The sequence below is a fragment of the Aspergillus tubingensis genome (assembly GCF_013340325.1).
Source record: "Aspergillus tubingensis WU-2223L DNA, scaffold_13, whole genome shotgun sequence".
Classification (NCBI taxonomy): domain Eukaryota; kingdom Fungi; phylum Ascomycota; class Eurotiomycetes; order Eurotiales; family Aspergillaceae; genus Aspergillus; species Aspergillus tubingensis.
This window is the reverse complement of record NW_023336287.1, coordinates 1,242,269-1,266,157: the sequence shown is the minus strand read 5'-3', so window position 1 is coordinate 1,266,157 and position 23,889 is coordinate 1,242,269. Positions and strand designations below refer to the sequence as shown.

General features: G+C 50.6%; 9 protein-coding genes across 9 annotated transcripts; 5 read left to right on the top strand and 4 right to left on the bottom strand.

Annotated features, from left to right (window-relative positions):
• Positions 1 to 21: 21 nt before the first annotated feature.
• Positions 22 to 1,784, top strand: AtWU_10714 (amino acid permease; the record flags this gene model as incomplete). Its single annotated transcript, XM_035505818.1, has 2 exons — positions 22 to 244; positions 310 to 1,784. 2 exons carry the CDS (start codon positions 22 to 24, stop codon positions 1,782 to 1,784), a joined length of 1,698 nt encoding a protein of 565 aa, XP_035361711.1.
• A 1,045-nt stretch (positions 1,785 to 2,829) lies between these two features.
• Positions 2,830 to 4,543, bottom strand: AtWU_10713 (MFS multidrug transporter; the record flags this gene model as incomplete). Its single annotated transcript, XM_035505817.1, has 5 exons — positions 2,830 to 3,733; positions 3,783 to 4,112; positions 4,165 to 4,238; positions 4,286 to 4,307; positions 4,359 to 4,543. 5 exons carry the CDS (start codon positions 4,541 to 4,543, stop codon positions 2,830 to 2,832), a joined length of 1,515 nt encoding a protein of 504 aa, XP_035361710.1.
• Positions 4,544 to 6,220: 1,677 nt separating this feature from the next.
• Positions 6,221 to 6,730, top strand: AtWU_10712 (endoribonuclease L-PSP family protein; the record flags this gene model as incomplete). The annotated part of the gene is made up of 1 exon (XM_035505816.1): positions 6,221 to 6,730. The coding sequence occupies one exon, from the start codon at positions 6,221 to 6,223 to the stop codon at positions 6,728 to 6,730; it is 510 nt and encodes a 169-aa protein (XP_035361709.1).
• Positions 6,731 to 7,137: 407 nt separating this feature from the next.
• AtWU_10711 (MFS monocarboxylate transporter) lies at positions 7,138 to 7,572 on the bottom strand (the record flags this gene model as incomplete). Its single annotated transcript, XM_035505815.1, has 1 exon — positions 7,138 to 7,572. The coding sequence occupies one exon, from the start codon at positions 7,570 to 7,572 to the stop codon at positions 7,138 to 7,140; it is 435 nt and encodes a 144-aa protein (XP_035361708.1).
• A 256-nt stretch (positions 7,573 to 7,828) lies between these two features.
• AtWU_10710 (MFS transporter) lies at positions 7,829 to 9,622 on the top strand (the record flags this gene model as incomplete). Its single annotated transcript, XM_035505814.1, has 1 exon — positions 7,829 to 9,622. The coding sequence occupies one exon, from the start codon at positions 7,829 to 7,831 to the stop codon at positions 9,620 to 9,622; it is 1,794 nt and encodes a 597-aa protein (XP_035361707.1).
• Positions 9,623 to 9,915: 293 nt separating this feature from the next.
• On the bottom strand, positions 9,916 to 11,415 carry AtWU_10709 (putative phosphatidylglycerol specific phospholipase; the record flags this gene model as incomplete). Its single annotated transcript, XM_035505813.1, has 1 exon — positions 9,916 to 11,415. The coding sequence occupies one exon, from the start codon at positions 11,413 to 11,415 to the stop codon at positions 9,916 to 9,918; it is 1,500 nt and encodes a 499-aa protein (XP_035361706.1).
• Positions 11,416 to 13,100: 1,685 nt separating this feature from the next.
• Positions 13,101 to 15,746, bottom strand: AtWU_10708 (transcription factor; the record flags this gene model as incomplete). Its single annotated transcript, XM_035505812.1, has 10 exons — positions 13,101 to 13,671; positions 13,746 to 14,218; positions 14,281 to 14,466; positions 14,518 to 14,532; positions 14,594 to 14,859; positions 14,920 to 15,157; positions 15,211 to 15,377; positions 15,432 to 15,498; positions 15,558 to 15,595; positions 15,671 to 15,746. The coding sequence occupies 10 exons, from the start codon at positions 15,744 to 15,746 to the stop codon at positions 13,101 to 13,103; spliced, it is 2,097 nt and encodes a 698-aa protein (XP_035361705.1).
• Positions 15,747 to 16,327: 581 nt separating this feature from the next.
• AtWU_10707 (ATP-binding cassette transporter) lies at positions 16,328 to 21,290 on the top strand (the record flags this gene model as incomplete). Its single annotated transcript, XM_035505811.1, has 10 exons — positions 16,328 to 16,839; positions 16,894 to 16,976; positions 17,049 to 17,500; positions 17,554 to 17,897; positions 17,950 to 18,193; positions 18,240 to 18,835; positions 18,890 to 19,259; positions 19,315 to 20,247; positions 20,306 to 20,769; positions 20,831 to 21,290. The coding sequence occupies 10 exons, from the start codon at positions 16,328 to 16,330 to the stop codon at positions 21,288 to 21,290; spliced, it is 4,458 nt and encodes a 1,485-aa protein (XP_035361704.1).
• A 447-nt stretch (positions 21,291 to 21,737) lies between these two features.
• On the top strand, positions 21,738 to 23,234 carry AtWU_10706 (flavin monoamine oxidase family protein; the record flags this gene model as incomplete). Its single annotated transcript, XM_035505810.1, has 3 exons — positions 21,738 to 22,079; positions 22,131 to 22,437; positions 22,489 to 23,234. 3 exons carry the CDS (start codon positions 21,738 to 21,740, stop codon positions 23,232 to 23,234), a joined length of 1,395 nt encoding a protein of 464 aa, XP_035361703.1.
• Between the last annotated feature and the right edge of the window lie 655 nt (positions 23,235 to 23,889).

Here is a 23,889-nt window from a genome sequence, read left to right as displayed (position 1 = left end):
TCACCTGAACACCTGTCGGTTATGGAGGACAACAAGGCCGCTTCCCAAGGGAAGCTGCCCATCGACAGTGCCATCACCGAGGAGAATGGCTCCCAATCCCCTTCCGATCGCTCCCTCACCCCCTCCGGCTTGCGCGAGCGCCGGCGCAATGGCCTCACCAAGGATGTTGAAAGCGACAATGAGGAGGAGGAAACTAAGCTGAAGCGCAACTTGAAGAACCGTCACCTGCAGATGATCGCCATTGGTGAGTGGGAAACACCTGGGTCCGACAATTGACATTCCTGTGAACACTCACTAACCTCCCCGAAGGTGGTACTATTGGTACAGGTCTCTTCATCAGCAGTGGAACAGCCCTTGCGGAGGCTGGCCCGGCAGGTTCCCTTATCGCCTACGCCTTCGTCGGTTCTATCGTCTATTCGGTCATGTGTTCGTTGGGAGAGATGGCTACCTATATCCCCATCCCCGGTGCCTTCACCTCCTACGCCGCTCGTCTCGTCGACCCCAGCTTGGGTTTCGCCATGGGTTGGATCTACTGGTTTAACTGGGCCTCCACATACGCCGTCGAGTTGACCGCGTCGGGTATGATCATTCAGTACTGGAATGATCAGCTGTCTATTGCTATCTTCATCGGTGTCTTCTGGGTCGTCATCTCCGCCATCAACTTCCTTCCCGTCGGTTTCTACGGCGAGCTGGAGTTCTGGTTCTCTATCACCAAGGTCTTGACCGTTCTGGGCTTCATGATCTTCGCCATCTGCATTGATGCTGGTGTCGGCAAGCAGGGCTACATTGGATTCAAGTACTGGCACGACCCGGGTGCTTTCGCTCCCTACCTGATCACCTCCAATGAGTCCGTTGGCAAGTTTGTCGGTTTCTGGGCTGTGCTCATCCAAGCTGGTTTCTCCTACCAGGGTACTGAGCTGGTGGGTGTCGCCGCCGGTGAGACTGAGAACCCCCAGAAGACTGTCCCCTCAGCCATCCGCAAGACTTTCATCCGTATCCTGGTCTTCTTTGTCCTGACCATCTTCTTCATCGGCTTGCTCGTGCCCTACACCAACCCCGACCTGGCCAGCGGAGCTGAAAACGCTTCTGCCTCCCCCATGGTCATTGCCGCCAACTTGGCCGGTGTCAAGGTCCTTCCTAGCTTGATCAACGCTGTTCTTCTCACTGTCGTCTTGTCCGCCGCCAACTCCAACGTTTACAGTGGCAGTCGTGTTCTGCTTGGTCTGGCCCAGGAGGGTTTCGCGCCCTCGATCTTCGGATGGGTCACTCGCCGTGGTGTCCCCTATGTCAGTGTGGCTTTCACCGCTCTCTTCGGACTTCTGGGCTTCATGAACGTCTCGGAATCGGGTACGACCGTCTTCAACTGGCTGGTCAACATCTCCAGTGTGGCCGGATTTATCTGCTGGACGTCCATCAACGCCAGTCACATTGCCTTCATGAAGGCAATGAAGGCGCGCGGTCTCTCCCGCGACACCCTTCCCTACAAGGCCATCTGGCAGCCCTGGTTGGCCTGGTACGGACTGTTCTTCAACATCCTGATTATCTTCACGCAGGGTTTCACCGCTTGGATCCCGACCTTCAACGTTTCGGACTTTTGGGTAGCCTACATCTGCCCCGTTTTGTTTGTCATCCTGTACATTGGCCACAAGGCGTGGTACCGTACCAAGTTTGTGCGGCCCATCGAGGCGGATCTGGACACCGGACGTCCGCCCTACACCACTTGGGAATCGAGCAACCCCAAGGACGGATGGGTGCGGAGGATCTGGGATAGCATCATGGGATAGACGTGGATATAGTGATGATGAATATATATTAGAAGAATCGGAGATTTCGTTTTGTCGCATATAGCGGAGTTTGGCGTGCATTTGTGTAACATATTTATAGTTATATAGTTATCCGGTAGCTGATAGACAGCTACCAAATCATATTTAGATGCAATTTACATTCAGTATAATTAGCAATTCTTGCAATCTCTCTCCGCATGGAATACCAGTCTTTTCAGTGGATGTAATGGTAGTTACTACTTTTTAGTAATATAGTATACTAGTAACTAGCACTTTGATCCCTCACTATCCGCCACTTCCCGGGGCAACATCTGCAAAAAGTCAAAGACAACACTGAGCAGCGAAGATGGACTCAGACCTTAGCATAATCGGAAGAAATTAAGCACATCATAAGACTAGTACTGGTATATGAGATTTGGCATGAATAGTAAGTTTGAATTTGAATTCACTGAGGAGAATTTCACTAAGTAGCTTCGGAGTTATATGTATATTTTTGCTAGTTGGGATCAGCCCGTGAGATGTATGGCCTCTGATTCCTATTTACTAAGGGTGTACCACACACACTACTTACTCGTACGATCTGATATTACGATTTAGGTTGATTCCAAATTAATGATTGATCAGCGTGCAATCAAGCGCTCAGTTAAGGTTTTTCTCGGCATTAGACGAATACATTAGTAGGAGGTTATGGTGGTACTTACCGCTTCTACCACTAGTACCAATAATAACTAGTGCCACTACTGCTACCTACACTATACAAAGCACAAAACTACAAACATCATCATAATTAACAATTTATTTGATTAAAAGCACCTTCATGATACAAATATACTCTAACTGTGCGTGTCCCAGCCTCCCAAAGCATAGCATAGTATCCCCATAAATGGTCGTAATCATGAGTCTTAGTCTTTCCGTGTCAATTAATAGTACTTAGGTATATATTCCCGCCTCTTTCTCAGTGCTATTTGGCACTAAATATAGTTACCAGCATGCACCGAACCCAAATAAACTCTCAGTTTAGGTATCATGCAGCATCTGCAGACAACTACTGAAAGTCTTGATCCACCCCGTTCTCCGCATACACTTGCAGACTATACTTGGCAAACGCACTCCGCATCCGCATCTGCTCTCCGTAGCGACTGAGAAGTGGCGGCACGATACAGAATATCGTTGCTAGCACGGCCAGGATCGACACGGCCACGTTAGCACCCAGTGCATCGAACATCTTACTCCCGAAAAGGGGAAACGCGGCCGAGAGCAAGGACCGAATGATGGAGAGAGCAGCGAAGCCGCTAGCAGCGTAGCTCAGGTAGCTATCTGCCATATATGCCGTCACCACTATCTCGAGCTCATTAAGTGCGTATCCGATGAAGAAGAGCGCCACCACAGAAACAAACCAGTTGACATTGGTCACTTGGGGAGGGATCGTCCAGGCGAACCACCAGAGCGCGATCGCGAGTACAGGTGCTCCGATGTAGATCCCAGTCAGCTTGTGTTCTGGCTTGAGGACTCCGCACTTCTTCTGGCGTCTTCGGATTATGTGGTAGTCCACGATGCGGGTCAAAGCGTTGGGGATAACACCGAGTCCGAGGGCGAGAAACGGGAGGGATGCTTGTTCCGTGCTGAAGCCGAATTGCTCATAGACCGGGGGAAGGGCTTCCGTGAAGAGGTAGACCAAGGCCACGCACACTCCGAATATCATTGTCACAATAAAGACGATAGGCTCGGTTAGGAAGAGACGGAGAGGTCGCAACAAGCCGAGATGGAGGAAGGTGCGCAAATCCGGCATGTAATCCGGGTTTTGCGCCTTGAACGTATCGTTCCCGGTCAGCTTACGCAGAGTTTGGACTTCCCGCATAAGAATGAGGGACGGTCGAGATTCCTTGATGCATAAAAGAAGCGCAGCGAGGAATGCCGAGACAATAGCGCCAACGTAAAATACCCATCTCCTGCGCCAGTGTTAGCAATCGCAAGGCAAAAGGCTTAGAAGTCTCCCACCATCCAAAGCGAACAGAAATATACGAGCTTATAATAGGCCCGGCGCTGACACCCATACATGCCATCGAGACGTAGACTAACATGACGAAGATCCTATCATGCGTGTTGAACATGTCTTCGATACTTCCGGTAATCACAACGGTAGGAATGGCTGACAGGAAGCCGGTAATGAAACGGCCGACGACCAGGGAGGGAATTGACGGGACCGCCGCGATGACGAGGCAGAATACACTGTATAAAGACGCGCTAAAAATATAGAGCTTCTTTCGACCGAAGGATTCCGAGTAAGGGGGAAATACAATCCCCCCCAGGCCTTGTCCTAGAAGATAACTATAGCAATTAGTGTCTATTGCCCGGTGATAGGAAAGGGTTGGTAGCGCACGTTGAAACATATAGAAACAATGTCAATGTCTTTGACGTCCCGAACTCGGCCTGTGCGGCCGTGGCTGTTGTGGCCTGTCAAATGTGAGACATTGTGCATATGTGCGGAAAGCCCTACTCACTCCTGAGGTACTGAGACATGTCCTGGACAGTTGATGTCAGCAACATATCACAGAAGTCTCAAGACAACCTCACGTGAAGAATTCTAAAAGCGAGATCACAACAATATCGTAGGACTTGCGCACTGGATGCCAGTTCCGCGGATGTTTGGGATTTGTTCGAGCCCAGCGCAAGTGACACCCGTCTGGGGTCAGTTCCAGTCCATGCTCGGCAGCAAGGACGTTCAGATCAGAAAGCTCTTCAATGCCGAATTCGCCCATGGTGAGAATATCAACCGCTCACAATGGATGTCTCAGTCCATCGGTTGGTTTTAAAGACCAGGTGGTTGTGGATCAATCAAGGGATGCATACCTCGAGTTGTGGTTGTGGAGATGATCAGTAGAACACGCGGATCACCTCCCCACTTGTTTGCCCCTTATTTGGACTAAAGAAGCTGGTGCGGGTCAGTGCGATGGATAGCAAAGGATCCCCAAGCACGACCAAGCAACGGTGCGTGCCTGCTAATGTGCGTAGCCGTTGTTAAGAGCCAGGAAATGACCCGAGCATGTAGTACACACTGGGGTTGTATGCTGCGGGAGTATCTTTGCGTGACGTGTCACGGAGCATCTTTATCACAGAATGGGCACGGATCGTCCACAAGCTTATCATCTACTGGCCGTGTCAAGAGGCTCGGGGCGTTGGAAGGTCTTCTTCATATGGGCATGTTGACGGGTAGCCGGCATACAGACTTCGCAGAAGGGGGCTCTGGACCTGTTTCTGCTCATAAGGCTAGCGACTCTTGGTATAGGGTGGCATGATATCACTTCCCACATTCTGGAATGTAGCACCTTAACGAGCACGCAATTGGCTATAGGATAACGAGCCCACAAAAATACGCGCAACAGGCAGCGTCAGACTCGTGAGGGGCTTGTGTATTCCACGCAACAGCTGTCGATCCGCGCATAGCTGAAGATTTCTTGATATTCGTTCCCCGCAGTTCCCATCATGGTAAAGGAACCCATGATGTTGGCATTGGACCGGTGGCGGTTGGGTCTCCGTCATTATTGCTGACCGGTGAGAACGAGCGCTCTATTCTGGTTCCCTTGTGGTAAGCAGAACGTGCGATTTGACTGCTTAGTGTATCCTTAAACGGAGTGTTCCCAGTTTAGGGCATGTTTCAGAACGGTCAACAGCCATTAGCGCCCTAACGTCGTTAGTGTTGACGATCATGTCGGGGGAATCTGGCTGTACCGTTATGCGTGAGGACTTACATATGGATGCAAAAAGCACGAACAATGGGTCAGAGAAAGCTAGAGCTAATGCGGCGTAGTAGCGACCATGCATGATACACTGGATAGAGCAATGATGCTACAGGCAAGGAGGGTGCCTCACGTGGACGCCGGGTCCTGAGGCCATGAGCACCTGGCCTAACTGCTAATCGGAACAACATTTCCACCAGACCCGAGCAAACCAGAGCCATAAAGGGAGGTCATGTTGGTAGCAGAGGGGCATGCCTGTGGCTGAACCAAGCTATTATTAGCTGCACTATTGTTCGGCGCCAAATCGTTGGCGTGGAATGAATGCATGGCGGAGAGCAGTGCGGCGCCTAGCGACACCGGCGATACCAGAGCGACCAACCAACCTTGGACGTGTATGCATGGAAACTGAAGCTAAGCTGCAAGGCTGTGGTCAACATTGGCATCATTGGACGCGCTCTATTTTATCGGTTCAATGGGCGTTCATGGAGTGTGCCTTGGCTGCGGCAACTGCTCGCAGCGCATAATATATAACAGTGAATGGACATCATTATTTCATCATCTTTGGAACGTCCGTCTCTCACCCGCAGAACCAACTCCTCTACCTCTAGAAGACCGCAAGTCCACCATCGCTTCCGGAATATTCGAAGTCCATCAACAATTACCGAAAGCCCACCTCAACCGTTTACTTCTGCACCGAAAATGACCATCATAAAGTCGATCGTGGAATGCATCTGGGGACCATCGCCCAGCGTCCACCAAACCGATGCGCGCACTTCCGCTGTTGCATCCGACATTGTCAACATCCTTCTGACTGGTGAAACTCACGAGGCCATTCATAAAAGATTGCAAGAACAAGTCGATACCAACGGGTGGAGCGAGTCCATTGCCCAAGCTATCCTCCATGGTCTCAGCGACGCTATTAAGGCTGGAGCGGAAATGGCCGGCCCTGCCGCCGACGCTTTGACGAAGGCCAAGGAAGCCGCAGTGGAATTTGCCAAGGAGCACCCAGTATTTGCAATTCTTCTTGCCTTGGGGGTGCTGGCGGTCTTAGCACCGTGGGTGCTCGAAATCTTGGGATTCGGAGAGTTGGGACCAATTGCCGGGTCGTTTGCGGCGAGATGGCAATCGACATATTCTGGCTATGTGCCTCGTGGTGCACTTCTTACATATTTCCAGCGCCTAGGAATGAAGTGGCATTGGGTGGGTTAAGTGTCTCTTCGCCAAGCGCCGTTGTGCTGATGAACGGAAACTCAGGTGGCCCAGATGATCAGTATTATGCCATTATTGGGACTGGGGTTGATAAGAGTCAAGTCAAAGTTGTAGTTAGTGTCAATGAATGCCAAATGCGTTGCAGTCCCTGAGGCATTCCCAATATCGCACCACGTATGAGACTTGCTCTGATGACATGTAAAAGAAGGCAGCTGCCAGTGCTTCAACAGACCCCACCAGCGGGCGGAATTATTTTCCACACGACCCAGCATATGGAGGAAGTAGTGCTCACTGAAGACTTATGCTCAAAAAGATTAACATAAAAAAGTATCGAGATTCCGACCGAGCCGGATGTCCAACCAGATGGCGCTGTCACACGTCAAAGGACGCGACAATGACAACAAAGCTTATCTGAAATCACCAATGGTTCGCCAGGTACACCCGGCCCCATTATGTGCTTGTGCTCGTGACGGTGCTGTATCGTCTTCCGGGATTTGCTTAGTGCAGATGTTATGCAGACGACCTGGAGCACAACTGGAACAGGCATAGGGATCTGCAAGCCGAGGGTGGGAATGCCTCGCGTGGGCTCGGTTATCAGGCTTCATCTTTACCTGGTATTGATTTCTTCTCAACCAGCCCATAGAACAACCAGGAGGATCGCGAGAAGTTCCAGAAGTATTCTGAAGCTGTAATGTGACCGATTCTGCCCAGATAACAATACGAGAGCCGCACGCAGCCTCGGTCCGGTCGGTGATCGGGTTGCCGAACTCACAGCCGAAGCCTCCACCGAGTGGAGCCATGCCGTACCAGTGGATCCTGGACAAGCATTGGGATTTGCCCATGGCTCAGATCAAATCATTCTTCACCCGGCCAGTCCCTTGGGATGCCTGCAGCAAATGAATCAGGGTAGCCCTGCATAGTGTGATCGGGTCATAGTGCCGTCGGGTACCAGGCCTAGGAAAATTCCTCATAACACGCCATTACAGCCCCAGCAAGCTAATTATTCTTATAACTAGGCTACTCCACCTGCTTTGATCTGTCTCAGTTCATCATGCTCCAACCCCAGCCAGGTCTTTCAGGAGGATCCCCAACTAAATCATGGCTAAGATTCCTCACTGGCGTCTGATTGTCGACCAGAGTGTCGTCACTCAGGAGATCATCGACTATCCTTATGTCGGCTCAGGGACCGAGTCCGACCCATTCGTCGTAGAATGGATTCCCAATGACCCACGTAACCCCATGCTCTTCAACAAGAACATGAAATGGGTCTACACCATCATTGCTGCGTTCGCGACCTTTGGCGTTTCCATGGCCTCTTCCGCCTATGCAGGCAGTATCGACCAAGTGATTGAGCACTTCAACATCGGTACTGAGGTAGCCACTCTGGGTGTGTCACTGTTCGTGCTTGGGTTTGCTATTGGCCCTCTCGTCTGGGCACCGCTGAGTGAACTCATCGGCCGCCAACTCGTCTTCTTTGTCTCCTACATGGGCCTGGCCGTGTTCAGCGCTGGTGCAACCGGCTCGAAAAACCCATGGACACTCATCATCTTGCGATTCTTCGCTGGCTCATTCGGATCCAGTCCTCTAACCAACGCTGGTGGACTAATTGCAGACGTCTTTCCCGCTGAACAGCGAGGATTGGCAATGAGTGTCTTTGCGGGTAGTCCTTTCCTCGGACCGACTCTTGGGCCTGTCATCGGCGGTTTCTTGGGTCAGAGCGCCGGTTGGAAATGGGTGGAAGGCTTCCTGGCAGCCTTTACTGGATTCATCTGGATTGTTCAGTTCTTGATTGTCCCCGAAACATACGCCCCAGTCCTCCTCCGCAAGCGCGCCGACCGTCTCAGCAAGCTCACCGGCAAGACGTACATCAGCAAACTCGACGTCGAACGTGGCCGTGTCTCCGTGACCAGCGCCTTCGGAGCGGCTCTCTTGCGCCCATGGATCCTCCTCTTCGCCGAGCCCATTGTCCTCCTTCTCTCGCTATACATGGCCATCGTCTACGGCACGCTGTACATGCTCTTCGACGCCTTCCCGATCGTATACCAACAACTGCGCGGCTGGAACGAAGGAGTAGGCAGTCTGCCCTTCTTGGGAGTTATGGTCGGAATGATGTCAGCTGTAGGATACAACATGTGGGACAACAAGCGGTACAAGCGTGTGCATGAGAAACACCGTGGGTTCGCACCTCCCGAGGCACGTCTTCCACCCTCCATGATCGGCAGTATCACCATCCCGATTGGGTTGTTCTGGTTCGCCTGGACCAACGGTCTCAACGTTCACTGGATCGTCAGTATCATTGCGTCTGCTCCGTTCGGATTCGGCATGGTCCTCGTCTTCCTAAATATCATGTCATACCTGATTGACGCGTACACGATCTATGCTGCCTCGGTGTTGGCCGCCAATTCCATCATTCGAAGCTGCTTTGGCGCAGGATTCCCTCTCTTCACGACGTACATGTACCAGAACCTGGGTATCCATTGGGCATCGTGCATTCCAGCTTTCTTGTCGGTCGCTTGCTTGCCTTTCCCGTTCATCTTCTACAAGTATGGTGCCGCTATTCGACGCAAATGCAAGTATGCTGGAGAAGCGGATGCATTCATGAGGAAACTCGCTGAAAAGTCGCTGAACCCGGAGAAGGGCCAGGAAGTTGCCGAGGAAGAGGCCGAGGCGGTCGCCGATGGAGTGGATGAGACTAGGGTCGATCGGGAGCTGGACCTTGAGCGCGCCGAGTCGGTGGCTACGGCATCGGTGTCGAGTGATGAGCGTGAAGGTCGGAAGTACGAGGCAAACCCGTACGATATCGATCGTGTCAACACCAGGAACTCGGCGATCACGCAGCGATCGAGGTCGCGGTCGGTCAAATCCAAGCGGAAGAAGTTCCTTGGATTCTAAGGGGTCAGGTGATTGCTGCAGTGCAGGGGAGAAGGGATGGAGGCTCGTCCACCCAGGCAGTATGTTAGTCGTGTGGAGAAGTGATCATTTGCTTTTGAGATACCAATTTGTTTGTTCAATTGTGATAGCTTGCCATTCTTTATAACTATGAACGAGAATAGAATAATTAATCAAGTAATTGACACTGTTCTCGAGCCAGATCCAGTGCTCAGCCAATATCATATGCAGAAAGTGTGCAACCTATGGTCCATTCTAGTCATTACATTTATCACATCACATCCCTTATAGATCATCTAGAAGTCAGCAGGCTCAGGAAGTTTCTCAGGGGTATCTTCCCGATACCTGTTGGTGATCAAGCCCCCGAAACTTGGCGACCAGGCAACTCTCGGCGTCAATACAGGTAAATCCCACAGTTCAGAGAGATACTTCAAAATAGAAGTATGGGTGAAATCGTTCGGCTGATTTGTGGGGCGATTCTGCACAACACCCTTCCCGACCCAAGGAGACATCAGCAGCGTGGGGACGCGTATTCCCAGCCGATCAAACTTGAACTCAATTCGGCTTCCATCTAGAGCCCACTCTTTATGAGTGCGATGGTCACCAGGAGGCACGTTCTCAGGCGGGGAGACGTGGTCCGCGAAACCTCCGTGTTCGTCAAAGGTCAAGATGAAGAGGGTCTCGTTCCACTGCGGTGAGGATCGAAGCGCCTCGTAGATGCTCTTGATGAATCTCTCGCCCATATTTATGGGGGACGGAGGATGGAACGACATGTACTTGCAGCATTCAGGATTGATCCAGGTAAACTGTGGAAGAGTGCCTGCCTTGGCGTCGCGGTAGAACTCTTCGATGGGCTTTATGTGTTTCTCGGACTTTCCGGTCCTTAATGTCCACTTATAGAACAGTGCATCGGGGAGGAAGCCAGTTGTGTTGGAATAATTGATCCAGCTGATGTTGGCGTTGGACAACTGTTCGAATATTGACACCTGAGGCAGAGCCGAGGTCAAAAAGCCAATGTCGTTCATTCCATGCCCATAGCTAGTTCCAGACGTCAAGTAGGCGCGGTTGGGATTAGTAGGACCCGGAACTGCAGCAAACCAGGCATCAAACAGTACAAAGTTCTCTGCCATAGCATTGAGGACAGGGACATGGTCCGGGGTGTAGTAGTTGATGACTTCGGCCGCGCGGGAGAGGTCGCCGTCAATGCCGTATGAGCGGACCTGTTCTGTCACAAATCCTTGCATGGAAGCACTACTGATGTTATCCGGATGATAAGTGCTGTAGACCTGCATTGATCCACCCGCGATGGAATGGTCGGGATCATCGGGGGCGACATTCTTGGCGGTAGGTTTGGCACAGACTTGGTGCGATTTATGATCTTCTATATCGGAAGGGTTGCAATACTTTCTGTTCACGAGGCCGTCAATTGTAGAGTTGTATGTCAGGCCTCCCGCATAGGTGTCAAATGAGAGATTTTCTTGAACGAGTACCACCACGTTCTTGATAGGAGCGTGTGGAGAGGATGGTTTCTCGGACGGGCCATGGGGGAGGCCAGAGATACCTAAGCCCAGAAAGAGCAAGGACAGGACCAGCAGGATACACATAATCAAGAGGATGGCCGTGATAAAGATTGACTTGGCCCAAACTGATATCCATCGTGATGCTGGTTGTCGGGACCTACCCTTTATGTCATCGTCCACATCATATTGTACAACCTCACCATCGGGACCGAGAAGGGGACGACGCTCTTCGGGAGGCGGCGTCCCACGTGCTTGTTGCAGCGATTTGGCATCCATAGTGACGGTACAGGGGATGAAGTTGTACGATCGTACCACTGTGGCGGAGGGATGGAGAGACAAGCTCGAGGCTTGCAGATGAAGAAGAGGGACCTTGAAAGGTCGGGGGATATCCAGGCGGGGCCCAGCAGGGCCGATTGGCGGCCAATGTCTCGATCTCATGCCGGCAACAACGCGAGCCATTGGCTGTCGCGGAGCGTAACATGGTCCAGTCCCGCAGGACTAGCCAATCTGGGAGGACCCGCGCGCTTCTCGGCAAGCCGGAGTGCATGTGCGGGGTTGGACTTGTGACCATCGCTGGATAGTATCTACTGTGTAATGAGATACACCCTCCACTCTTTTAGCTGCTAGTACTCACTCCCACCATTCCCCAGGGCTCAGACAGTGTCACAGAAAGATATTCGAAGTACCACCGACTACTTCCGTTTTCCCGGAGTGTCCTGCATCTCATGGCCAAGCATATCCAGCCACACCGCCTGGATGTGCAACAGCTGCGGTCACCTTGCGACTGATCCAGGTGTCATCCTAGGCTTCACGCCCTGGAGATGTACTGCCAGCTACCTTCCAGGTTGCATCAGGTATATCCGGGTCCCAGACGACTGTTTTCATCACGGTTGCTAATCCATTCTCCGACCGAGCAGTGCGAACAATAACGTCATAGGCACGATGTGGACAGTAACGGGCCCCCTCACGATTAGACACCGACTAACTGCGCCACTGAATGGCGAATAAACCCCCGATCCATCGTCGGATTATTTCCCTAGGTGATGCCAGGAATGTGGCCAATATGGTAATGTTGGCATCGATATTGAAGTGAATATCGGGTTCAGGCTATGGCAATCGCTTCTCAGGAGGATAAGCACATGCGGCCATCACGAGATACGGCGATATGAAGGCATACATTTTGTCGTGTCACACCCTCCTTCCCTTGAAGGTTTATCGCGCTTTGAGTGGATAAGTCTGGCCGCCGCGGTAGCATGGTATCGGTTCAACAGAAAAGGTGAACTAGAGTATGTATCTCACATAGTCGGTAGGGATATGGAACGTTTCCACAAACTCCAGCGCCCTTGCTGGCCAGATTGAACCCGTGCGGACGATCGACCTTCAATTCTGGGGTCGGAGACATTGTCTGGCTGGTCTTATGACGAAGTTCTTGCTCCATTGCTATAGGAGCGGAGCGACCGTACGACATCGTGCGGGCTCTATATGGAGGAAGCCCGCGGGCAAAAAAAGATAAAGAATTTTCTTCGACTACAGCGGGTTCGTGACAATTGTAGAAAGTTGACAAGACGTGCTCACAAATATATTGCTAGTGAGGATACATTGCACGTGACTGATGGATGTCATTAGTGGGCCGCGTTTCCGTTTCCGGCAAAACTAGGCCACTCGCACGATCAGCCCTTTAGGGTGTCTATTTTCGACAAGGTCATGATGCATCGCATATTATACTTGCATTCCTGTGGTTGCAGAAGTTCTTTGTCAGTCGGCCATAGGGTGACAATTGGATTGATTGGATCGATGCTGCGTTTGGACTGCAAGGAAGCCCCGAACTTTGATTCAATTTCAGGGTAGTGTTTGGCCAGGAACGAGGATGAGCTAAGAAAGTGAGACGTACCTGGCAATGATAACTATGGATGGCCTATGATGTGAGAGACGAAGATGGTACATGTAGCGCTGAGTTGGGACTACACCCCACTATCGCTCACTCCTGGTAACTGATACGAATGGTCAAACAGATCTTTTAAATCGATACCAAGCAACTGCAAATCCCCAAAATAGTAAGTTGGATCGTCGATATAAGGCAGGAAAAGCGCTTCACTTCGATCAAGAGAAGCAGGGCTCCAAGGTTGCATGACCCCGGGAGCATCTGAAGCGACAGGTTCCGGCCCCTGCGGGAGCACCGCCGGCGCAACCAGCCCCGTTGGATCTGCCGGGGCGACACTGGTTGTGGGTTCTGGCGCGGACGGAGAGGTCCCTACCCGGTCCTGAGCTTGGAATGGAATGCTACTCTCATTGGAGTCTCTGGACATAGACTTGGGCTTGCGGGTCTCGGAAACGTATTGACGAGCAAGATGGGCAAACTCTGCTATTAGAGATCCAGGAAGGGCACCATTGCTGGCATATTCTAGTCTACTAAAGTGCCCGCCGGCGATGTCGAGAAGAGCGAGGCTGAGACCAGTTTCCGGGTGGTTGGCGTTGTGAACCACCAGGTCGAATAAGATCATCAGCGATGATAGTGGCAAGACGGCGAGTATCCTGTGGCACAGCAAGACCGCGTAGGTCACTACTTAGTAGTCGTTATATAGCTCAGCAATATAGTAGAGGCTTACCAGACCGGTGTGGAAGGCGCTACCTCGATGTGCACGGTGAGCTCGAGGACACTTCGAGCAGTCCGCATCAAGTCGCGCTTCATAAGTTCTTGTTGTGTAGACCCCAAACGGACGGCTCCGTAGTGGAGGACGGTCCACGACAGTGTAAGGAGAGCGTTCAGATAAAGGAAGTGGGTAATCAAAGCAATTTGGACCGCCAGGGGCTCGTGCAAAGAACGAGTTTTGAATTTTTCTCCTGGCCGAAACCGGGTCGGAATGGTCGCGCGCCAGGCTTCCAACTCTATACGTAGGCTCTCAACCACAGAGTTATAGTTGGATAGCGGCTGACTAACCGAGCTGATTGTGAAGAGAGATTGGTGAATCTTGGAGACTAGACGAGCATATTTGACGAAGTTAAAGAACCAGTCATAGTCGTGGAAAGTGGACTCCATCATATCGGGAATAGCACAGCTTATGTTGGCATCATCTAATACCTAGACCCATTGAACCCTGATTTAGAAGAATAGATTGATGATAACGGCCATACTCAACTCACCGAAGTTTTACCAGTCGCAAAGCAGGACGTCTTCTCCATATAGTAGAGCACCCAGAACGTGCGACGGCACGGACCTTCTTGTGCACTATTCGAACGATGATACCCTAAACCTTGTGCCATAACGGCAGCCTCTGTTAGCATTAAGGGTTCGAAGTTGAACGCAGACACCGTCGATGAGAATATAGCCTGTGAAAGATGTCAGTCTTGTATTATGGTGCTTGATGACGGGCTAAATACCATGGCGAGGAGTGCCTAACATAATGAAACCGCATTAGTTATGAATTGTGGTAACATATTAACGGGAGCAACACACTTGAACTGCAGTCAATGAGCCTCTACCGAAGAGGAGATCCTGGAAACATGACAACGACCGTTCGAAGTATGACCAGGCTTCCCCCACACCAGTATCAAAGCTTCCTCCTTCATTGTTCTGACACCCAATTGCCACTATTGCATAGAATAGTGCTGCCCAAACCTTATCTGTGCCTAGTGATTGAACCAGATCCTGCGACGCTACACGCGCACGAAAGGTATCTGGACAGAGAAATGGATAGATGGGATGTATCGAGTCAAAGTAGGCTGCAAGAGGGTTATTATTGCCAGCAAGAGAATAGAAGAGGTCAGTCAAGGCGCAGGTACCAGAAATGTGTCCGTCGATAATGTCACGACTCGGGACTTGGATTTTTCCGGTGCCCAGGTGTCGTTGTATATATGACTGAGGGATGGCACAACTATTTTTGACCTTGGTTGCAACCACCGTGCGTATTTCATCTAGTAGCTGATCAAGCCGGTTATGACCCAATCGCTGACTGATGGCGCGAACCCGTCGCTCAGGGAAGAAAGAAATGTTGGGGTTTGGGCCAAAGATAGTGGTCAGCTGCGAGGCCATGGTCAGATAGGAGCACGGTAAGCAAAAGGGCCAGACAATACCTGATCTGGATGACTGGCACCTCCATGTATGCGAGATGCTTGGCGATTTGCAAGCAAAGAGTCAATATACAGTCCCGGCTGCTGATAGCCCACATTTTCGGAGCCTAACTGCGGACCAGGAAGGTCACGAACGGACTGTTGGTATGTGGAGGACAGTGGTATGAAAACTGGTGTGGTAGATTAGCTTCCGTGGCAGTCCGAAGCTAGTGTTCTGTTTGTACCTGACGCGTCATACTTGCGCTTCCTTGGTCGCTTGACTGGAGTAAAGGAGCAGGGACGCTGCTGGGACTATGAACAATCATGAACAATCAGCATTCCGAAAGGCGAGACATCGCGGCCTGATATACCAGGCAGAAGTCGCAGGCATCAGTGTTGCCCGAGATTTCTGGCGTGAAAATAAGATTAGTCAGACACCGACCTGGAGGCAGTTCTCTTCCGACCGACTGGAACCTCGACTCACTACATCGCGTTTTTCTGGCTCTGCACGTATCGCAAGCCTTATGCAGGGGCTCGGAGCCTTGTGTTACTACCGACATGATCTCTTCATTTGGTGTTTTGCGGAATTCCCGTGAAGAAAAGAGCTGAGAAGAGGATGGAAGAGGAGCTTCTTGGAAAAGCCGTGGAGTCACTCGCTGCCGAAAGCTCCGACATGGAATGCAGGAACAACGCCGATGTCCTCCGATTCCCCACTAACTTCGGCGCCGAACTAACAATAGCAGCTATCATGTCGCTTCTTCGGCGCCCACGAAGCATCGCAAATCAGAGAATTGAAACGAAAGGATTTCTCACATTACATCATGGCTACCAAATATCACTATCAAAAGGGGCTTGCTTGCTATAACTCTCCGTTTCGCATCGACTTCCATAACGTATATATAGCGAACAAGACTGCGTCTCATAGTACTTGGTTGATCCTTTAGTTTTAAGTTGATTCATTCTATGGCGCTCTCTGTCATATGTATTCAACCATTATTCGTGATTTACCGGTGATCCCATTACTAACAGAGTGCCTCAAATTCGTCTTCCACGTTTCCGTTTGACTCGCTTTGCATACTCTCTCGCCATCGATCGGCCTGCAAGCGACAGAAAGGAACTTTGAATTCCATATAGCCCAAAAATGGATGACAGGGAAGACACCAGTATGACTGCGTCAGTCAACTCCGGTAGCAATACGGATATTGTTAGTGCAGAGGTTTACCAAGGAGACATATCGACTGAAGATCAGCGCAAGATTATGAATCTTGCCAGACGGCTCACGGCAGACTCGACACGGTTTCGGCAGGATGGTATGCCGCCCAACCCTTTCAAGACACACTGTGATCCGTGTTTGGATCCCAATTCTCCGAAGTTCAATGCGAGTCACTGGGCGAGGACTGTACTTCACTTGTCCTCGCAAGATCCTGATCGGTTCCCACAGCGTACGGCGGGTGTGTCATTCCGGAACCTCAGTGTCCATGGCTATGGCCGCTCAACAGCCTATCAGAAGGATTTCTTGAACGCTATATTGCAGGTGGGTGACCTGGTTGGCGGCTTGATCAACCGCAGAGACCGTAAGCTGCAGATATTGAAAAATCATGACGGGCTCTTGCGCAGCGGAGAAATGCTCCTTGTCCTGGGTAGGCCTGGCAGGTGAGTTCTTAATTCCCTGGTCTACGTTTCTTCAATGTAACATGATTCGTCTAGTGGTGTATCAACTCTATTGAAGACCATCGCCGGTCAGACTAAAGGACTGTTCTTGGACGATTCAACGGAATTCAACTATCAAGGTGGGAGTCTGACCGGGAGAGGCACATACAGACAGAGAACTGACAGTATACCTTCAATCTGAACAAATATAGGGATTGAATGGGATTTGATGCACCAAAAGTTCCGAGGGGACGTGACGTATCAGGCAGAAACAGACGTCCATTTCCCACATTTGACAGTTGGGCAGACCCTCCAGTATGCGGCCCTGGCGAGAACACCTCACAATAGGCTGCCCGGAGTCTCTCGCGAAAATTATGCAACTCATCTGCGCGATGTAGTTATGGCGGTCTTTGGAATTTCCCATACAGTCAATACTAAGGTTGGCGACGACTTTATTCGCGGCGTCAGTGGCGGAGAGAGAAAGCGAGTCAGCATTGCAGAATTGGCTCTCACACAAAGTTGTATACAGTGCTGGGACAACAGTACTCGTGGCTTGGATAGTGCTACGGCTCTCGAATTTGTACGGACCGTGAGACTCTCAGTCGATGTGGCGGGTACCGCGGCTGTTGTGGCATTATATCAGGCATCGCAACAATCATATGACGTATGCAATATTCCCTTTCCTCTTCATCTCGTCTGACTAACATATCTTGCTAGGTTTTTGATAAAGTTGCACTGTTATACGAGGGCCGGCAAATATATTTTGGTCCAGTTGACCAAGCGAAGTCGTACTTCACAGAGCTTGGTTACCAGTGTCCTGAACGACAAACCACGGCAGACTTTCTCACGTCGCTCACAAATCCTGTCGAGAGAGTAGTCCGGCCTGGCTTCGAAGCCCGAGTTCCCCGGACCCCCAGTGAATTTGCACAGTGTTGGGAACAGAGTGCCCTGAGAGCTAAACTTCTAGGAGAAATATCGAGCTTCGAGAAAGACCATCCGATTGGGGGACCCATGTTGCAGAAATTTGAAAACTCCCGGAATGCCGAAAGGTCTCCTTTGATGTAAGTGAGCACTGTGGCTACTGATTTGAGCTGTCATTGACTCAAATTTCAGGACGAAAAAATCTCCCTACACGATTTCTGTGTTGCAACAGATAGCTTTGTGTATGCGACGGGGCTACCGCAGGATTCTTGGGGATCCTTCTTTCTTTATCGTAACGGTTTTTGGCAACTTTTTTCTCTCTCTTATACTTGGTAGTGTTTTCTACCATCTTTCGGACACTTCCGCCAGCTTCACAGATCGATGTATTCTCCTGTTTTTTGCTTTGCTCTTTAACGCACTCAACAGTGCTTTAGAGGTGAGCGTTATGGCCCTTCAATGGCATCGTGATGCTGACAGAGCAGATATTGGCATTGTATGCCCAGCGACCGATCGTCGAGAAGCATGCGTCTTACGCCTTTTACCATCCGATGTCAGAAGCGATGGCCTCCATGATATGCGATCTACCGTGCAAGATCCTCTCTACGCTGTCCTTCAATTTGCCGTTATACTACATGTCGAACTTGCGGCGGGAGTCGGGTCACGTGGTTATATATCTACTATTCGCATTCATGTCGACCTTGACTATGTCCATGATTTTCCGTACCATTGCTCAACTGACCCGTACAATTGCACAGGCCCTCACTCCCATTGCGCTTGGTGTTATTGGGCTAGTTGTATACACCGGTTTTGTGCTGCCTACCCGGAACATGCAAGTCTGGCTGCGTTGGCTCAACTACATCAACCCGATCGCATACTCCTACGAAACTCTTGTGGCGAACGAGTTTCATAATCGCGAATTCGAATGTGCAAGCTTTGTTCCCTCTGGTCCGGGTTATGAGAATATTCCAGCTACAGATCGAACCTGCTCTGTGGCAGGCGCTACTTCTGCCTCGAGCGTGGTCAGCGGAGACGCATATGCTGAGGCAAACTATGGGTACTATTATTCTCATACCTGGAGGTTAGTGACCACCGATGTCCAAACGAACTAGCTCGCTGGCTGACAGAAAGTTAGAAATTTCGGCATTCTCATCGCTTTCATTTTGTTCTTCATGACTACATACCTCTTCATTGCCGAATTTGTGAAGTTCAGCTACTCCAAAGGGGAAGTGTTGGTATTCCAGCGTAAGCATAGGATAGCCCGTGTTAACGGGGAACATGCCCATGATGAAGAGAGCAGTGCCGAAAAAGCAGCGCCGGCAAGTCATTCTTGCGTTGACGGCCATGAAGGGCGTCAAGGAGACCAGTCTCTCAAGTTCCGCTTTGAATCCAATACCTTGCACTGGAGAGATGTTTGCTATGATGTTCCGATCAAGGGCGAAATGAGACGAATTGCAGATCACATTGATGGCTGGGCAACCCCAGGCACTCTGACTGCGTTGATGGTGAGTATAACATAACCTTCGTCAAATCTTCAATCTAACTAACTCCTCGAAAAAGGGCGCTTCAGGGGCTGGAAAAACAACACTCCTGGATCTTCTAGCAAGCAGGGTGAAAACAGGTGTTGTATCCGGCAACATTTGCGTCAACGGAACCCCGCGAGATGCGTCCTTTCAGCGCAGGGTAGGCTACGTTCAGCAGCAAGATGTCCATCTGGAAACCAGCACTATTCGGGAAGCACTTCAGTTTAGTGCTCTCCTCCGCCAGCCTGCCTCTATCAGTAAAGCTGAAAAGCTGCAATATGTCGAAGAAGTGATTGATTTGCTCGAAATGAGACCGTACGCTGACGCTGTCGTTGGTGTTCCTGGAGAAGGTCTGAATGTAGAACAGAGGAAAAGATTGACTATTGGCGTTGAACTAGCTGCGAAGCCTGATTTACTACTCTTTCTCGATGAGCCAACGTCGGGGCTGGACAGCCAGACGGCATGGTCTATCTCTCTGCTACTCCGGAAGTTGTCGAACCATGGTCAGGCCATTTTGTGCACCATCCACCAGCCCTCGGCTATTCTTTTCCAGCAATTCGATCGGCTTCTTCTACTAGCTAGAGGTGGCCGTACAGTATACTTTGGGCCAATTGGGTCTAACTCACAGAACCTTATTGGCTACTTTGAGCGATATGGGGCAAGGGCCTGTGCGGAAGAGGAGAATCCGGCGGAATGGATGTTGGAAGTCATCGGTGCTGCCCCGGGGAGTACTTCGGTACGTGACTGGCCGGTCACATGGAAAGAGAGCCGTGAATTCCAAGAAACGCGAAAGGAGCTTGAACGGCTTGAACAGTCCGGCTCTCCTGGCCTAAAAGAAGGGGCCGCGCAAGTCCAGCAATATGCGGCCCCGTTTCACATCCAGCTGGGTCTTTGTACAAAGCGGGTTTTCGAACAGTACTGGCGCTCTCCGTCATACATCTATGCTAAGCTGATACTCTGCTTCGGAGCGGTATGTCCATACGAGCGACCCCAGGCTGTCGGCTTTAAATATCTGACACACTATGCAGGCCCTGTTTATTGGTCTTTCATTTCTGAATACGGAAGTTACGGTCCTAGGTCTTCAGCACCAGACTTTTGCGATATTCATGCTCCTTGTTATTTTCGCATTCCTTGCTTACCAGACCATGCCTAATTTTATCAAACAACGCGACTTGTACGAGGTCCGTGAAAGGCCAGCCAAGACATATGCTTGGTCTGCGTTCATGTTAGCCAACATCATAGTTGACATCCCCTGGAACTCTCTTGCGGCAGTGCTGATTTATCTTCCATTCTACTACATCATTGGGATGTATCATAACGCCGAGGAAACTCATGCGGTGAATGAAAGGAGCGGACTCATGTTTCTGCTGGTGTGGTCTTTCATGATGCACTGTGGTACATTCACGATCATGGTGGTTGCTAGCGTCGCAACTGCTGAGGTCGGTGCAACACTAGCTCTGCTACTGTTCTCTATGTGTTTAATATTTTGCGGGTACGTCTCACTGTCTACATCTTAGGAATTCAATTTCGGTTCGTCTAATACACCATCACAGTGTCATGGCCAGTCCGGCCAGTCTTCCAGGATTCTGGATCTTCATGTATCGAGTATCCCCGATGACCTACCTCGTTGGCGGCATGCTTTCGGCCGGGTTAGCGAATACTGCAGTTCACTGCTCTGATCTGGAATTGGTAGTCGTTCAACCTCCAGCCAACGAGACTTGTGCCAGTTACCTCGCCGATTACATGAAAATCGCTGGAGGTTCTGTTTATAATCCCCAGGCAACCGCCAACTGCGAATACTGCGAGATGACTGACTCGAATGTTTATCTCACATTACTATCCACTTCTTATGCCGATCGTTGGCGCAATTTTGGACTTATGTGGGCATACATCGCGTTCAACGTGTTTGCTGCGCTCTTCTTGTATTGGTTTGTGCGCGTCCGAGGCGGTTCAACCAGCTCAATTTTTCGCCGGTTCGCCAAGATATTCTCTCGTCCTTCGCCAAATACTTGATTTATCATCTGGTGTCTATCGCTAGAGTGGTAAATTTCTCTGGATCGTGCGATAGGATCTTCAAATCCTGTCGCTCTGCTGCGTCAGGATATATATATTATGTGAACGGTGGTGTTCTCTCGACTTTCTTCACTGCCGATTGGAGCGCACATTTCCTGTTCACAACATACTCTTATCGTCATCAATTCGAGTTTCATTAGACCTCTTTGCTATCTATGTATTATACTAGAATGCGATATATAATGCGAATCCCAAATCTTCTCTTATATTAACGAGTCAATACCTATGAGCATCCCGATTGGCGGATTGATAAACCGCGGCCGAGGAAAAGCAACAACCAGCCACCCACTCTGTGTTCCACCCCTCAGTTTACCTAGCATAAAATACCTCCGACAAAGGCTGTCACACAACTCTCCGATCCCCACTACTGTAACCCCTGAGCTTAAAATGACTGCATCCAAAGATCCTACTGCTAAACTTTACGATGTGGTAATCGTGGGAGCCGGACTCAGCGGACTCCAAGCAGCGCATTCCATCCAGGCAGCAGGATTCAGCGTGTGCATCCTGGAAGCTACGGACCGAGTGGGCGGGAAGACGTTGACCGTGAAATCCAGCGAAAAGGGATACAACGATCTAGGAGCGGCTTGGGTGAATGATACGAACCAGAGTGAGATTTTCAAACTCCATCAGAGGTACGGACTGGATGGGGTGGTACAGTATACGCGTGGAGATGATATTCTCGAATCAGCTGAGGGGGTGATTCGCAAGATACCGTATGGATGGCCTTTGGTAAGTTAAACATAGATCAAGGAGGTGCTGTCGGCTACTGATGACGTTTAGACTGGGCTTGCGCGGAAATTGATGATAATTCTGCGAGATGAGTCCTCACAGATGGACTTGGACGACCCAAAAGGGTTTCCAGAGGCCAAGGAAGTGGATAATATGACCTTCGAGGAATTTTGCGTTGATAGGACTGGATCGCAGGATGCAGTTCACATGGCAGATGCTATTTCATCGGGACTGCTTGGGGTGGATAGTAAGGAAGTTAGTGCGTTGTATATGCTGTATTATTTCAAAAGTGGAAGTGGGATCGACAATCTCCTGTCGGATGAGAAGGATGGAGCGCAGTACCTACGCACCAGGCAAGGTAAAGCAATGATCGTCAAGCCTCCTTGACATTGACGTTCTAACGGCGCAGGAACCCAAACTATCGCTCGGAAGATGGCAGATGAGCTCGACCAATCCGACATCTTCTTGGGCGTGCCTGTCACGTCAATCAGTCAGTCTCATGACAATAGTCACTGCGTGGTCCAGACACTTGATGGTAGTTCGTTTAGTTGTCGACGCGTTATCGTGTCTATTCCTACGAACTTGTACCGAAGCATCTCCTTCTTTCCCCCACTTCCACAAGCCAAGCATGTTTTAAGCAACCATACGATCATGGGCTACTACAGTAAGATGATCTTCGTCTTCCAAGAGCCATGGTGGCGCAACGCTCGACTTACGGGAATTATCGACTCTGCGGGTGGCCCCATAACCTTCACGCGGGACACGAGTGTACCCACCGATGATCAATGGTCTATCACATGCTTCATCGTGGGGAGTCGCGGACGAGCATGGTCCAAGTTGTCCCAGGGTGATCGGTTCAATCAAGTATGGGAGCAGTTCTGCAAATGTTTCAGCAAGTTCGTAAAAGACATCCCCAAGCCTGTCAATACCCTGGAAATGGAATGGAGTAAGGAGCCTTACTTCCTTGGAGCACCCTGTCCAGCCATGACACCCGGCTTGCTGACTACCGTCGGGACTGATCTCGCAGCACCGCATGGTAAAGTGCATTTCATCGGAACTGAAACGTCCACAGTGTGGCGTGGGTACATGGAGGGGGCCATTCGAGCAGGGCAGCGAGGAGCAGCCGAGGTAGTGACGGCACTGCAGGAAGACTAGTTGTCTTGGCTAAGCACACACATCCCGAAATGTCTCTTAAGAACCTTGGATCTAGCAGGGTTCCGATGAAAACCGAATCTCACAGTGGGTCAGCAGCGGAGATGTCCGTGTGCTTGTCTCGGGGAATATTCGTTAGATCTACAGCAATTAGGATATAGTCGTACCGTCAAGCACCAAAATGAGAATTACACGTGGCCAGCAGCGGACAATTGTCGCCGTGTACCTGAATGAACCGTGGATGGAGGAGTTCGTGAGTGGCTGCCTGCAGAAACCTATCGTCCCCACCTGCTCCTCCGTGATGCCCTAAATTTGGGCCGCTCCCGTGTGCCCCGTTCACCCCCTGCCAATCCCGATCCGTGATTTGTCCATAGTCGACGATCGTCGATCGGATAACCAAAAACAAGCAAACATTCGATAGTTGCATTCTAATTCCAATTCTACCCCTGGCAGGGATAGGCCATCCCCTAGACTCGGCAATTCGGGGTTTGCTAGTAGTCCCACAATCCAGTCCAGCTGAAGGAATGTAGTAGCCCCCCCACAGCTCGATCCGTACAGCTGAAGATAATGGATGTGATCGCCGATTTTACCTTTGGTTCATGTGATGGAAAAGCGTTGGGCAGAACAAAAACTTTTCACATCAAAGACATAAGTATGA